This window comes from Vitis vinifera, chromosome 2 (assembly GCF_030704535.1).
Source record: "Vitis vinifera cultivar Pinot Noir 40024 chromosome 2, ASM3070453v1".
Classification (NCBI taxonomy): domain Eukaryota; kingdom Viridiplantae; phylum Streptophyta; class Magnoliopsida; order Vitales; family Vitaceae; genus Vitis; species Vitis vinifera.
This window is the reverse complement of record NC_081806.1, coordinates 625,572-640,272: the sequence shown is the minus strand read 5'-3', so window position 1 is coordinate 640,272 and position 14,701 is coordinate 625,572. Positions and strand designations below refer to the sequence as shown.

At 39.4% G+C, this 14,701-nt stretch overlaps 2 protein-coding genes and 1 pseudogene across 5 annotated transcripts; all 3 read left to right on the top strand.

Moving 5' to 3' along the window:
* Window positions 1-291: 291 nt before the first annotated feature.
* LOC100253481 (cation/H(+) antiporter 18) lies at window positions 292-4,806 on the top strand. Of its 4 annotated transcripts, none has more exons than XM_059742250.1 (5): window positions 309-454; window positions 832-1,002; window positions 1,265-1,513; window positions 2,436-3,437; window positions 3,519-4,806. In XM_059742250.1, the coding sequence occupies exons 3-5, from the start codon at window positions 1,325-1,327 to the stop codon at window positions 4,689-4,691; spliced, it is 2,364 nt and encodes a 787-aa protein (XP_059598233.1). In that variant the 5' UTR covers window positions 309-454; window positions 832-1,002; window positions 1,265-1,324; the 3' UTR covers window positions 4,692-4,806. The 4 variants fall into 4 exon arrangements, with proteins under 4 accessions (XP_010658648.1, XP_059598233.1, XP_019071933.1 ...); XM_019216388.2 differs by having other exon boundaries at window positions 1,175-1,513; XM_010660346.3 differs by lacking the exon at window positions 832-1,002 and having other exon boundaries at window positions 292-454; window positions 1,175-1,513.
* Window positions 4,807-5,903: 1,097 nt separating this feature from the next.
* On the top strand, window positions 5,904-10,344 carry LOC100248364 (cation/H(+) antiporter 18). The gene is made up of 4 exons (XM_002276310.4): window positions 5,904-6,116; window positions 7,234-7,467; window positions 7,902-8,903; window positions 8,985-10,344. The coding sequence occupies exons 2-4, from the start codon at window positions 7,279-7,281 to the stop codon at window positions 10,152-10,154; spliced, it is 2,361 nt and encodes a 786-aa protein (XP_002276346.1). The 5' UTR covers window positions 5,904-6,116; window positions 7,234-7,278; the 3' UTR covers window positions 10,155-10,344.
* Window positions 10,345-11,369: 1,025 nt separating this feature from the next.
* LOC100241588 (cation/H(+) antiporter 18-like) lies at window positions 11,370-14,684 on the top strand (annotated as a pseudogene).
* The last annotated feature ends 17 nt before the right edge of the window (window positions 14,685-14,701 follow it).

The following is a 14,701-nucleotide window of genomic DNA, read 5'->3' as shown; positions in this document are numbered from 1 at the left end:
AAAAATATTACCATGAAAATAATATAAAACAGGAGAAATGCCCAAAAAAAAGGAAAAGAATTTATCCTGAATATTGGTGATTCCTTAAAAAAAAAAAGAAAACACAAGACCATGACAGCGATAAATCATATTTATTTCCTAAAATACCATTGGATAAAATAGAGGTTTGAGAAAATCTCCATGGGTAAATGGGTCCACAAGAAAAAAAAATCCGAGGTATTTTCGTAAATAAACTGACTGTAGAATGGCAATATGGTCATTGCATCAGTTTTCGCGGTTCTATTCATATGTAAGGCTTCTCGGTTTCCAGAGTGATTCGTTCCCTCACTCCAATCTCTCTTTCTCGCCTCCTCTGCAATCCCTCAGCAATCTAGAAGCTTCACTGTTGAATCGAGAAGCTTCCATGAGGTTGTGATGACGATGGTGTTTCATCCATGACGAATATGATGAACAGGTCACTGTCTTCTCTCTTATGTTTTTCTTTCTGGATGTATGTTTGCTCATGTACACAGAATGAGGAAGATGAGATCTGAGAGAATTTCCGACTTCCATTTCCCTTTTTCTGTTCTATTCTAGTTTCTCTGAAAAGAAGTCACAATATGTGAGAATTTTGCTTGAAATGGAAATATTTTCCTCATTCGATGAGATCTTTTCATTGTGACTCAGAAACCAATTTGGAAAATCGCAAGAGAGTGTTTGGAAACTAGAAAACTGAAAAGAATTTAACATTATCCTTTTTGTAACATATTTTTTTTAAAAAAAATTTTGAAAATTTATTTTGTTTTTCAATATTGAGTATTCTTTTTGATTTTTTGAGTGGAGGAATTGCAGAGGAAGCTGTGAATTTGATGTGCTTTGGAGGGCACTACTGTCATATTTGTATTGAATGCATGCAAAATTTGGATCGAAGTGTGAAGCGCAGAGACTGATTTTTAATTGAATGTTTTTTGTGAAAAGACAGAAATGCCCATCATGAAGGTCAAACGTTGAGTTAAATATCAAGTTAGTGGAGTTTTATTTCTCAAAACTTGTTACAAGCTTGTGGGCTATAAACAATTTTAGAAAGTTATGAGTAATGGTCAATTTCATACCAAATTTATGTGGCTTTTTTTTGCTGCTTTTTTGAATTTTCATAGTCATATTTTGGTATTTATCACATGGAGTTTATTCATAGGTGCATATTTAGGAGGATTGTTGGCAGCCCATGTGTTAAAGGCTAGTGTATAGAGCTTGGAATTCATAGCTTGATTGTGATATGATCCAGGAAGTGAAGTGAGAAATGGCAGTTTTCATCTATTTGGATTGTGCTTTGTTTTGATGAAAAATGGCAACAGATGTGACTTGTCCACCACCCACCAAGGCCACATCAAATGGGGTGTTCCAGGGGGATAATCCCGTTCATTTTGCCCTCCCTCTAGCTATTGTGCAGATATGCCTTGTAGTTGTGGTTACGCGCTGTCTTGCTTTTCTTTTGAAGCCACTGCGACAACCTCGTGTGATAGCAGAGATTGTTGTAAGTTCTTTTTACTCTATCCCACACCTTGAATGCATTGATGTTCTTTTAGACTATGTTGGTTTTTGGATCAATGGAAAATGGGAGGGATAAGCTTATGTTGATGATAAGCTTCTTTGTGCCACTTTTCTCTTTCTGTCCAATTTGTTTTTTTTCTCATGGTCCCAACTGTATTCTGTATCTAATTTTTTGAACCCCTTATTTTGGTTGGCATCTGGATGTTTCCTTTTATAAGGAGTTTTATATGATATCCATTTTCTCTAGCGGAATTGCAGTTGAAAAAGCTGTGAAAATTCATTCTATAGTGATGGTTGGAAAATCTTTTTATGCTTTTGAATTATATGTTATTTGCAGATGATTTCAAAATGTTATATTGCTTCAGCAAATCCTAGTACTTTCCACATATTGGGTCTTATCTGATATTGTTTGATCCATATTATATTAGATACTAGGTCTCTCAGTGACAGCTTCTGAAAATATCAGTGAGATTAAACTCAAGAAATAAAAGTTGTACTAACATTTTGGTTTTCTGGGATTGAAGCGGTTTATTGAAATTTGAAGTTCTAGGAATATTTAGCATACCCATACTGCTGTTTGAGAAAACTTGATAGTTCTAGGAAACTCTTGCCACTATTGTTCTTGCAACACAGCTTCTCCAAAAGAAAGATGAGCATGTCGTAAATAAGCATGTCGTAAATACGGTTTGTTTCCTCGTTTTTCTGGGTTACGGTTTTGCAAGTTTGAAAGAAAGGTGGTTCAAAGATATAAATAGGCTTATGTGCACTTTAATCTTCATTTAGTTCAATGGATGAAATATATACCAAATCACTCACGTCTATTCTCTTTGCACTTATGTTATAAGCACAGATTCTCTGTATTCATTGCATGGTGGAGAAATAGGCTTTGATTTTCATTTTGGCAGGGAGGAATATTACTTGGTCCATCAGCTCTGGGTCGCAACAAACACTATCTGCATTCCATTTTTCCACCAAAAAGCCTCACAGTGTTGGATACTCTGGCAAACCTTGGTCTTCTCTTCTTTCTATTCATTGTAGGCTTGGAGTTAGATCTCAAGTCCCTCCATCGCGCTGGAAAGAAAGCTCTTAGCATTGCTGTTGCAGGGATCAGCCTTCCTTTTGCTTTAGGAGTTGGTACATCTTTTGTCCTCAGAGCAACCATTTCCAAGGGTGTAGATGCAGGTCCATTTGTTGTATTCATGGGGGTGGCCCTCTCTATCACTGCCTTCCCTGTTTTGGCCCGTATTCTTGCAGAGCTCAAGCTTTTAACCACTGATGTTGGTCAAATGGCCATGTCTGCTGCTGCTGTCAATGATGTGGCTGCATGGATTCTACTTGCTCTTGCCATTGCTCTCTCTGGCACTGGTCGTTCCCCCATAATCTCATTATGGGTGTTCTTGTGTGGATTTGGTTTTGTCCTGTGCTGTTCACTCATTGCCCCACGAATCTTCAGATGGATGGCTCAGCGTTGCCCTGAGGGTGAGCCAGTGGACGAGATGTATATATGTGCTACTTTAGCTGCTGTTTTGGCAGCTGGGTTTGTTACTGATGCCATTGGGATTCATGCTCTTTTTGGTTCTTTTGTGATGGGAATTCTTGTGCCCAAAGAAGGTCCTTTTGCAAGTGCTCTTGTGGAAAAAGTTGAGGACCTTGTTTCTGGCCTCCTCCTTCCGTTGTACTTTGTCTCAAGTGGATTGAAGACTGATGTGTCCACCATTAGGGGGCTTCAATCATGGAGTCTCCTTGTTTTGGTCATATTTACAGCCTGTTTGGGGAAGATTGCAGGCACCATTGCTGTCTCCGTCTGTTGCAGAATGCCTGTTCGGGAGGCTCTTGCTCTGGGGTTCCTAATGAACAGCAAGGGCTTGGTGGAGCTCATTGTACTCAACATTGGCAAAGAGAGAAAGGTAGAACATAAGATTTGCTGCAATCACTGATTTGTTGCAATGCTTTATTTCTAATTTGTACTTCAATGGTGATTTTTGCAGGTATTGAATGATCAAACATTTGCAATCATGGTTCTGATGGCTCTCTTCACAACCTTTATCACAACACCTCTAGTTATATCAGTATACAAGCCAGCTAAAAGGCCAAGTAAAGCAGATTACAAGCACAGGACAATTGATAGAAAGAACCCCAATGGTGAACTTCGAATCTTGGTCTGTTTCCGAAGTACAAACAACATTCCTACAATGATCAATCTCATTGAGACTTCACGTGGGACGGGGAAGAGGGAAGGACTTTGTGTTTATGCAATGCACCTCATGGAGCTCTCAGAGAGGTCATCTGTAATATCGATGGTTCACAAGGCAAGAAAGAATGGGCTACCATTTTGGAACAAGGGACTGCCCTCAGGTTCCAACCAAGTAATTGTAGCGTTTGAGGCTTTCGGGCAGCTCAGCAGTGTGTCTATCAGACCAATGATAGCAATTTCAGCCATGTCCAACATCCACGAGGACATCTGCACAAGTGCTGAAAGGAAAAGGGTAGCAATCATCATCCTCCCATTCCATAAGCACCAGAGACTTGATGGAACATTGGAGACCACCAGAAGTGAATTCAGCTTGGTCAACAGAAAGGTCCTCGAGCACGCTCCATGCTCTGTTGGGATCCTAGTCGACCGCGGCCTCGGTGGTACCGCCCAAGTATCTGCAAGCAACGTCTCCTCCATAATCACAGTCCCATTCTTTGGTGGCTGCGACGACCGCGAAGCCCTCTCCTATGGTGCGCGCATGGCTGAGCATCCCGGCATCAGTCTAGTGGCCGTTCGCTTCTTAATCCACCCAGACGTCCAGGGAGAGGCACCCACCCCTGACTCACACGACAACCCCAACTTCTTATTGGATGAAAACTTCTTAGCTGAATTCAAGCACAATTCATCACTCAACAGCGCGGTCAAATTCGAAGAAAGAGTGGTAAAAAACGCTGCCGAAGCCATGGAAATCATCCGCGAATACCACCGCTGCACCATGTTTGTTGTAGGTCGAATGCCAGAGGGTCATGTCGTTGCTGGATTGAGCCCAAAGACCGAGTTCCCGGAATTGGGGCCAGTGGGCAGCTTGCTAACTTCTCCTGGTTTTCCCACAGTAGCATCAGTACTTGTTGTGCAGCAGTATCAACCCGGGTCCTTTCCAAACTCGGAGATTTTCTCCGAGGAGTAGTGTCGGCTGTGGAAAATGTTGGAAAATTATTCTGGCCTGGGTGATCCCGAGATGAAGTTATATCTCCTTTATTCCAAGGTTTGATGGCATGATTATAATGATTCTACATCTCTTATATTATTTGTCTAATTTACGTGGAAAGATTAAAGGAATAATGTATGCAGAAAAATGCAAGATATCGTAAACAAAGTCCGCAACTCTAAAGAGGTTCTTCGTTCCTTTGTGAGGTTTTTCACTCGTAAAGAGAGTAGGGTGAATGAAAAATAAAATGAATAAATGGGACCAAATGAGAGTTTTGTCATTTCATGCTCGACAGGGCAATTATTTGATCCTAGGCACGATGTGACCCCGTATCCACATTTCAGGATTCCATGATCCTCTCTACACCTTCAATACCAACTAAAGGAACCGTAAAAAGATTCAATGAAAAAGGAAAAAGATTATGCCCAAACAACCAAACAGCTCCAAGGAAGGACTGGTCCTCCAGTAGCAGCTTTTCCCACAACAGGGCTGACCCCACCCACTTCTCCCAACTCCCTTCTGAGATTTAGATTTTTGTCGTTTTTCTCTTCTTTATTTCCTTCTTCTGGTGCAACCCCCCTCTCTTTGTCCTTTTCTCTCAGAATCGCACGGATAGTGAAAAAAATCCCCAGTTGTAGACACCTTTTTTTTAAAGTCGTGAGAGTCATCGAACCTAAAATGGACAACCCTCAAACCTAAAACAACGGACAATATCTTCGTCATCAATTAAATTATCTTGATATTTTATTATGGATTTTCAAGATAATGCCTTTTGATTTTTAATTTATTTGATGATAATGTTGAATATATATATATATATATATATATTTATTTTGATAATGTTGTTTTTTTTTTATTTGATATAAATTTATATAGATAGAGTTAATGTTATTTGATCTACTTGATGGATTTTTAGTTTTAATTTATAATTATAAAATATTAAAATATTTTTTACCTTCATAAAAATTCTTTTGGTGGGTTTTGTTAGCAAGACAGTAGAGTTGTTTTTTTAATTATTATTATTATTAAATTTTTTATTTAATTATTAAAAATTTCTCCCAACCTAACCAAGATCTCCCAAAATCAAGGGACGGCTGGAATGTGTCGCCAACAAATCCGAGGTATTTTTGCAAATAAAGCGAATCAAGAATGGCAATATGGTCATAGCATTGATTTTCGCGATTCTATTTAATGTCGCTCGACTTCATCTTCCGTCCTGCACTCACCCCAACTTCTCTCTCTTCTTCCTCTGCAATTCCTCTTCTCGGAGATTTGAGGAACGACCCAGAAGCTTCTGCAATTTCTCTTCTCGGAGATTTGGAGAACGATCTAGAAGCGTCCATGTGGTTACGATGATGAAGATATGGTAGAAACAACTCCTTCCATGACGAAGATGACGATCAGGTCATTGTCTTCTCTCTCTGCGTTTCTCTCTGGATATGTGCTTGTATGGAGAAATGAGGAGGGATCTGAGAAAAATCTTTCCTTTTCCATTCCATTTCATTTTTTTTTGTTTTGTTTTCTATTAGTTTCTCTAAATAGAAAATTTGATCGAATATGAGAATCCTAGTCGAAACGAAAATATTTTTTAATGAAATGGTTTCTAAAACATCATTCAGTTAAGAAACATGACCTAGAAAACTGAATTTTTTTAATTTTTTTATATATCGATTTGATAATGATAAGTGACAATTAGGTAAGCATTGAAAATTTAATGTGCTTTGGAGGGTACTATTGTCATCTTGTATTTAATGCATGCAAATTTCTCGGGTGAGTGAAGCAAGGCAGATGTTGACTTTCAATTAAATAGTCTTTCTGAAAAGACAGAAACCCCATCCCAAGGTCAAACCTTGTTTCTAAAATAGAAACAAAAACAAAAATGGAAGGAAGCTGAGCATTGACACGTCATAAAGCCACGTGGCAACAATTTTGGAGCCGAAGTTGTGGGGTCTTGTGCCTCGTGGCTGGACTGTCAAAATCCACCATGTTCTGAAATCTGATCAAATCAAATTCTTGACCCACTTTTTCTTAATTTACTGTTAATATCGAGTATTTGATTACAGGTAATTGTCAATTACTTACCAAATTTAAGTGGTTTTTTTTTTTTGTACTTTATTTTTTAAATTTTTGTATATTGAAAAATAAAAGATTAAATAGGGAAAGAATTATGAAAAATGATAAGATCAAGAAATAATTATCAATCCTCCAAAACAAGGAAGATCCAACTAATAATGGTTTGAAAATATTTCTAAATATGGAAAGAATTATGAAAAATGATAAAGATCAAGAAATAATTATCAATCCCTATAAAGAATTCAAAACAAGGAAGATCCAACTAATAATGATTTGAAAATATTTCTATTTGAAGTATTTTTTTTCTAAAAATGTCTTTACAAATTCTTTAGCTTTTTAAAAGCATTTTCCAGATCTTATCAGATGATGATTCATGAATGGATTTATAAGAGGAATAGTGAGGTGGGCTAGAGCTTGGCATTCATAGTTTGATTGTGGAATGATGCAGGAAGTGAAGTGAGAATTGGCAATTCTCATGCGTTGTTGGTGAAAAATGTCAACAAATGTGACTTGCCCACCACCCACCAAGGCCACATCAAATGGGGTGTTCCAGGGGGATAATCCCATTCATTTCGCCCTCCCTCTACTTATTGTGCAGATATGCCTTGTGCTTGTGGTTACTCGCTGTCTTGCTTTTCTTCTGAAGCCACTGCGACAGCCTCGCGTGATTGCAGAGATTGTTGTAAGTTCTTTTTACTCTATCTCTCACCTTGAATGCATTCATCTTCAAAATTCGTTCTCTTTCCGTCCAAATAAGTTCTTTTTATTTTCAATTATTCTTAGTATTTATATAATTACCTTAAGCCCTTCCTTTTAGAACTATCCTAAGAAGGCTGTTTTTTGTCCAAAATTTCCCAGACATGTTTTGGAAAAACAGGTTTATGCCTTTGAGAACAGAAAACTGTAACTGGCTTTTCTCACTAACAGCTTTAAAATAACAGTGAGAAATTAAACTCAAGGAATAAATTTTGTATTGACATTTTTGTTTTCTGGGATTAAAGGGGTTTCTTGAAGTTAGAAGTTCTTGGTACTTCTAATATACTCCACACTGCTGTTTGGGAAAACCTGATATTCATTGCATGGTGGAGAAATAAACTTTGATTTTCATTTTGGCAGGGAGGAATATTACTTGGTCCTTCAGCTCTGGGTCGCAACAAACAGTATCTGCATTCGATTTTTCCACCTAAAAGCCTCACAGTGTTGGATACTCTGGCAAACCTTGGTCTTCTCTTCTTTCTATTCCTTGTAGGCTTGGAGTTGGATCTCAACTCCCTCCGTCGCACTGGAAAGAAAGCTCTTAGCATTGCTGTTGCAGGAATCAGCCTTCCTTTTGCTTTAGGAGTTGGTACATCTGTTGTCCTCAGAGCAACCATCTCCAAGGGTGTAGATGCAGGTCCATTTCTTGTATTCATGGGGGTGGCCCTCTCTATCACTGCCTTCCCTGTTTTGGCCCGTATCCTTGCAGAGCTAAAGCTTTTAACCACTGATGTTGGCCGAATGGCCATGTCTGCTGCTGCTGTCAATGATGTGGCTGCATGGATTCTACTTGCTCTTGCCATTGCTCTCTCTGGTACTGGCCGTTCCCCCATAGTAGCATTATGGGTGTTTTTGTGTGGATTTGGTTTTGTCCTTTGCTGTTCACTCATTGCCCCACGAATATTCAAATGGATGGCTCAGCGTTGCCCTGAGGGTGAGCCGGTGGATGAGATGTATGTATGTGCTACTTTAGCTGCTGTTTTGGCAGCTGGGTTTGTTACTGATGCCATTGGGATTCATGCGCTCTTTGGTGCTTTTGTGATGGGAATTCTCGTCCCCAAAGAAGGTCCTTTCGCAGGTGCTCTTGTGGAAAAAGTTGAGGACCTTGTATCTGGCCTCCTCCTTCCGTTGTACTTTGTCTCAAGCGGATTGAAGACTGATGTGGCCACCATTAGGGGGCTTCAATCATGGGGTCTCCTTGTTTTGGTCATATTTACAGCCTGTTTGGGGAAGATTGCAGGAACCGTTGCTGTCTCCCTTAGTTGGAGAATGCCTGTTCCGGAGGCTCTAGCTCTGGGGTTCCTAATGAACAGCAAGGGCTTGGTGGAGCTCATCGTCCTCAACATTGGTAAAGAGAGAAAGGTAGAACATAAGCTTTATTGCAATCACCGATTTGTTGCAATGGTTTATTTCTAACTTGTACTTCAATGGTGATTTTTGCAGGTATTGAATGATCAAACATTTGCCATCATGGTTCTCATGGCTCTCTTCACAACCTTTATCACAACACCTCTAGTTATAGCAGTATACAAGCCGGCTAAAAGGACAAGTAAAGCCGATTACAATCACAGAACAATTGATAGAAAGAACCCCAATGCTGAACTTCGAATATTGGTTTGTTTCCAGAGTTCAAACAGCATTCCTACAATTATCAATCTCGTTGAGGCTTCACGGGGAACCGCGAAGAGGGAAGGACTTTGTGTCTATGCAATGCACCTCATGGAGCTGTCAGAGAGGTCATCTGCAATACTGATGGTTCACAAGGCAAGAAAGAATGGGCTACCCTTTTGGAACAAGGCCGTGCGCTCTGGTTCCAACCAATTAATTGTGGCGTTTGAGGCTTTCGGGCAGCTCAGCAGAGTGTCTATCAGGCCAATGACAGCAATTTCAGCCATGTCCAACATGCACGAGGACATCTGCACAAGTGCTGAAAGGAAAAGGGCAGCGATCATCATCCTCCCATTCCATAAGCACCAGAGATTTGATGGAACATTGGAGACTAGCAGAAGTGAATTCGGGGTGGTCAACAGAAAGGTCCTCGAGCATGCTCGATGCTCAGTTGGGATCCTAGTAGACCGCGACCTCGGTGGAACGGCCCAAGTATCTGCAAGCAACGTCTCCTCCATCATCACAGTCCCATTCTTTGGCGGCTGCGACGACCGTGAAGCCCTCTCGTACGGTGCACGCATGGCTGAGCATCCCGGCATTAGTCTAGTGGCCATTCGCTTCCTATTTCACCCAGACACCCTGGATGAGGCCATCACGCCTGATCCACACCCCAACCCCAACTCCAACTCCTCATTGGACGAAAACTTCCTGGCTGAATTCAAGAACAAGACGTCACACAACAGCTCAGTCAAATTGGAAGAAAGAGTCGTAAAAAATGCTGCAGAAGCCATCGAAATCATCCGCGAATACCACCGGTGCACCATGTTTGTTGTGGGCCGAACGCCAGAGGGTCAACTCGTTGCTGGATTGAGTCCACTGATCGAGTTCCCGGAACTGGGGCCGGTGGGCAGTTTGCTGACTTGTGGTGGCATTCCCACAGCTGCATCAGTGCTTGTTGTGCAGCAATATCAACCCAGGTCGTTTTCAAACTCAGATATTTCCTAAGAAGTGGTGGCTGGTGGTGGAAAACTGTTAAAAGCGCCATTAGCTTTCTACCTTCCGCAAGGAACATTCGGATTTCTTCTTTCCACATCAAGTCTAGTTTGCTTTCGTATAAACAAATAAAAGGCGTTGGATGTTAAAATTTACTTAATTGTAAGATATTATCCAATTAAATATTTTCAGTTTCCCGAAATCTTGAGGGCATTTCATAAAACAGTTGGTGTTCAAATCAAATCCAATTGTCATTATTTATTTAGTTATGTTTACCTCAAACTAAACCAAGGCAGGATGCCAATCATCCCACTCACCTTTCAGAATTTGCCATACCCATCCCACCACACTGCCCCTATAATTTTTTATTTTGATAAAAGTTATTTAAATATTTTAATTACATTTTGTAAATAAATAAGATATTATCATTTTTTTATAATTTTATCTTAGTTTAAAATGAGAAAATAAAAAATAAATCATTTTAAAATTAATTATATGTATATATACCTTCCCTAACTATTCAATTAAATAATATAAAAAAATCAGCATAATAGTATCTTTTATCTTTGTCATGAGATATACAAATGTTATTAATGGCCCAAAGAGTGCCAAAATTGTATAAAATATTACTTTATGATGCGAGGAGCCCTCTAATAATAACTTTGTTTGGAAGCCTAGAAAAGGCTAGAAATATGTGCATTGAATTGAATTCCATTTCCATATTTAGTATGGATTTAAAGTTTAAACTACATAACTTTTATGCTTTCTCCCAATTTCCTTCATACCCATGAGTTCAACCAATTTCACCATTTCTTTTTTACAATTTTTTTTGGGGGTTTGATTATAAAGGTCATTTAAAACATACCCACTTTTTTAAGCCAATAGGGTTAAGACACATGGCAAGCAAAAGGAACAAAAAATTTAAAAAATATTGATATACTTGAAAAAAAATATTTAATCTCAACCAAGCATGACAAAGACTTTGGCATTTTACAGGCTGTGGTGATGACTTTTCCATTGACCACTTCATTTTCATTACCATATTTGGATGTTCATCACATGCACTTCATTCATAAATTAATGCGATTTAAGACGATTGTTGGCTGCCTATGTTTTGAAGACTGGTCTAGAGCTTGGAATTCATGGCTTGATTGTGATATGATGCGGGAAATGAAGTGAGAAGTGGCAGTTTTCATCTGTTTGAATTCTGCTTTGTTTCGGTGAAAAATGGCAACAAATGTGACTTGCCCACCGCCCACCGCCCACCGCCCACCACCCACCAAGGCCACATCAAATGGGGTGTTCGAGGGGGATAATCTCATTCATTTTGCTCTCCCTCTAGTTATTGTGCAGATATGCCTTGTAGTTGTGGTTACTCGCTGTCTTGCTTTTCTTCTGAAGCCACTGCGAGAACCTCGTGTGGTAGCAGAGATTATTGTAAGTTCTTTTTACTATATCCTTCACCTTGAATGCATTGTTGTTCTTTTAGGTTATGGTTTTTCAAGTTTGAAAGACCGATGCTTCAAATAAATCAATAGATGAAATATCTACCAAATCACTCAAATCTGTTCTCCTTGCACTTATTTTATAAGCACAGATTCTGTGTATTCATTGCATGGTGGAGAAATAAACTTTTATTTGCACTTTGGCAGGGAGGAATATTGCTTGGTCCATCAGCTCTGGGTCGCAACAAAAACTATTTGCATACGATTTTTCTACCTCAAAGCCTCACAGTGTTGGATACTCTGGCAAACCTTGGTCTTCTCTTCTTTCTATTCCTTGTAGGCTTAGAGTTAGATCTCAACTCCCTCCGTCGCACTGGAAAGAAAACTCTTAGCATTGCTGTTGCGGGAATCAGCCTTCCTTTTGCTTTAGGAGTTGGTATATCTGTTGTCCTCAGAGCAACGATTTCCAAGGGTGTAGATGAAGGTCGTTTCTTGTATTCATGGGGGTGGCCCTCTCTCTGTCACTGCCTTCCCTGTTTTGGCTCGTATCCTTGCAGAGCTCAAGCTTTTAACAACTGATGTTGGCCGAATGGCCATGTCTGCTGCTGCTGTCAATGATGTGGCTGCATGGATTCTACTTGCTCTTGCCATTGCTCTCTCTGGTACTGGCCATTACCCCATAATAGTATTATGGGTGTTCTTGTGTGGATTTGGTTTTGTCCTTTGCTGTTCACTCATTGGCCCACGAATATTCAGATGGAAGGCTCAGCGTTGCCCTGTGGGTGAGCCTGTGGATGAGATGTATGTATGTGCTACTTTAGCTGCTGTTTTGGCAGCTGGGTTTGTTACCGATGCCATTGGGATTCATGCACTCTTTGGTGCTTTTGTGATGGGAATTTTGGTCCCCAAAGGTCCTTTCGCAAGTGCTCTTGTGGAAAAAGTGAGGACCTTGTATATGGAGTTTTGGGTCAAAATGACCCTCCTTTTTTATTTTTTTTTTTAAATTGTAACATCTAAAAATGAAACTTATATTCAAATTAGTTTATTTGGAAGCATCATATCATTAAAAAATATTTTTTTTCATCATTTTAGTTAAAGTCACAGTTGTCAATTGAGACTTTAATTAATTTTTTTTTAAATTTAAAATTTAATTAAAAATTATTAAATTACAATTTTATATATTATTTATATGTTATATAAATGTATTATTTTAAGATTATTAATTTATTAATAAATAAAACATTTATTTATAATATTTTCTATTTATCAATTTATATTTGTTGAAGCAATATTAGATTTTTAAATTTAAATATAAATAATTTATTATTTAAATATATTTTTTAAATTTCAATCATAAATTGTAATTTAATAATTTTTAATTCAATTTTAAATTAAAAAAATTAATTAAAACCTCAGTTGATAACTGCGGATTTGGTTTAAAAATGAAATCGTAATTGTCAACTGCGGCTTTAGTTAAAAAATGAAGCCGTAGAATATGAAACCGCAGTTGCCAACTACGGTTTTAACTAAAATGATAAAAAAAATATATTTTTTAATGATATTGTACCTACGTGGCATAAAAGAGACCAATTTAAATATAAGTTTTAAAAAGTGGTTACATGTTACAATTTTTTTTTTTTTTAAAATGGGCCATTTTGACCCAAAACTCTTGTATCTGGCCTCCTCCTTCCGTTGTACTTTGTCTCAAGCGGATTGAAGACTGATGTGGCCACAATTAGGGGGCTTCAATCGTGGGGTCTCCTTGTTTTGGTCATATTTACAGCCTGTTTGGGGAAGATTGCAGGAACCGTTGCTGTCTCCCTTAGTTGGAGAATGCCTGTTCGGGGGGAGGCTCTAGCTCTGGGGTTCCTAATGAACAGCAAGGGCTTGGTGGAGCTCATCGTCCTCAACATTGGTAAAGAGAGAAAGGTAGAACATAAGCTTTATTGCAATCACCGATTTGTTGCAATGGTTTATTTCTAACTTGTACTTCAATGGTGATTTTTGCAGGTATTGAATGATCAAACATTTGCCATCATGGTTCTCATGGCTCTCTGCACAACCTTTATCACAACACCTCTAGTTATAGCAGTATACAAGCCGGCTAAAAGGACAAGTAAAGCCGATTACAATCACAGAACAATTGATAGAAGAACCCCTATGCTGAACTTCGAATCTTGGTTTGTTTCCAGAGTGCAAACAGCATTCCTACAATTATCAATCTCGTTGAGGCTTCACGTGGAACCGGGAAGAGGGAAGGACTTTGTGTCTATGCAATGCACCTCATGGAGCTGTCAGAGAGGTCATCTGCAATACTGATGGTTCACAAGGCAAGAAAGAATGGGCTACCCTTTTGGAACAAGGCCGTGCGCTCTGGTTCCAACCAATTAATTGTGGCGTTTGAGGCTTTCGGGCAGCTCAGCACAGTGTCTATCAGGCCAATGACAGCAATTTCAGCCTTGTCCAACATCCACGAGGACATCTGCACTAGTGCTGAAAGGAAAAGGGCGGCGATCATCATCCTCCCATTTCATAAGCACCAGAGAGATTTGATGGAACATTGGAGACTAGAAGACGTGAATTCCGCATGGTCAACAGAAAGGTCCTCGAGCATGCTCCATGCTCAGTTGGGATCCTAGTCGACCGCGACCTCGGTGGAACGGTCCAAGTGGGCTGCGACGAACGTGAAGCCGTCTAGTGCGGCGCACGCATGGCTGAGCATCCCGGCATCAGTCTAGTAGCCATTCGCTTCCTATTCCACCCAGACACCCAGGAGGCCCTCACGCCTGACCCACATCCCTACTCCAACTCCTCATTGGACGAAAACTTCCTGGCTGAATTCAAGAACAAGACGTCACACAACAGCTCGGTCAAATTGGAAGAAAGAGTCGTAAAAAATGCTGCAGAAGCCATCGAAATCATCCGTGAATACCGCCGCTGCACCATGTTTGTTGTGGGTCGAAAGCCAGAGGGTCAACTCGTTGCTGGATTGAGCCCATGGAATATTAGGATTTCTTGGTATAAACAAATTTAATTAAGTATTATTTGTAAAAAAAAAAATGATATTATTTTAATGAACTAGTATTTTAAAAGGCAAGATGATCAGCGATTAAA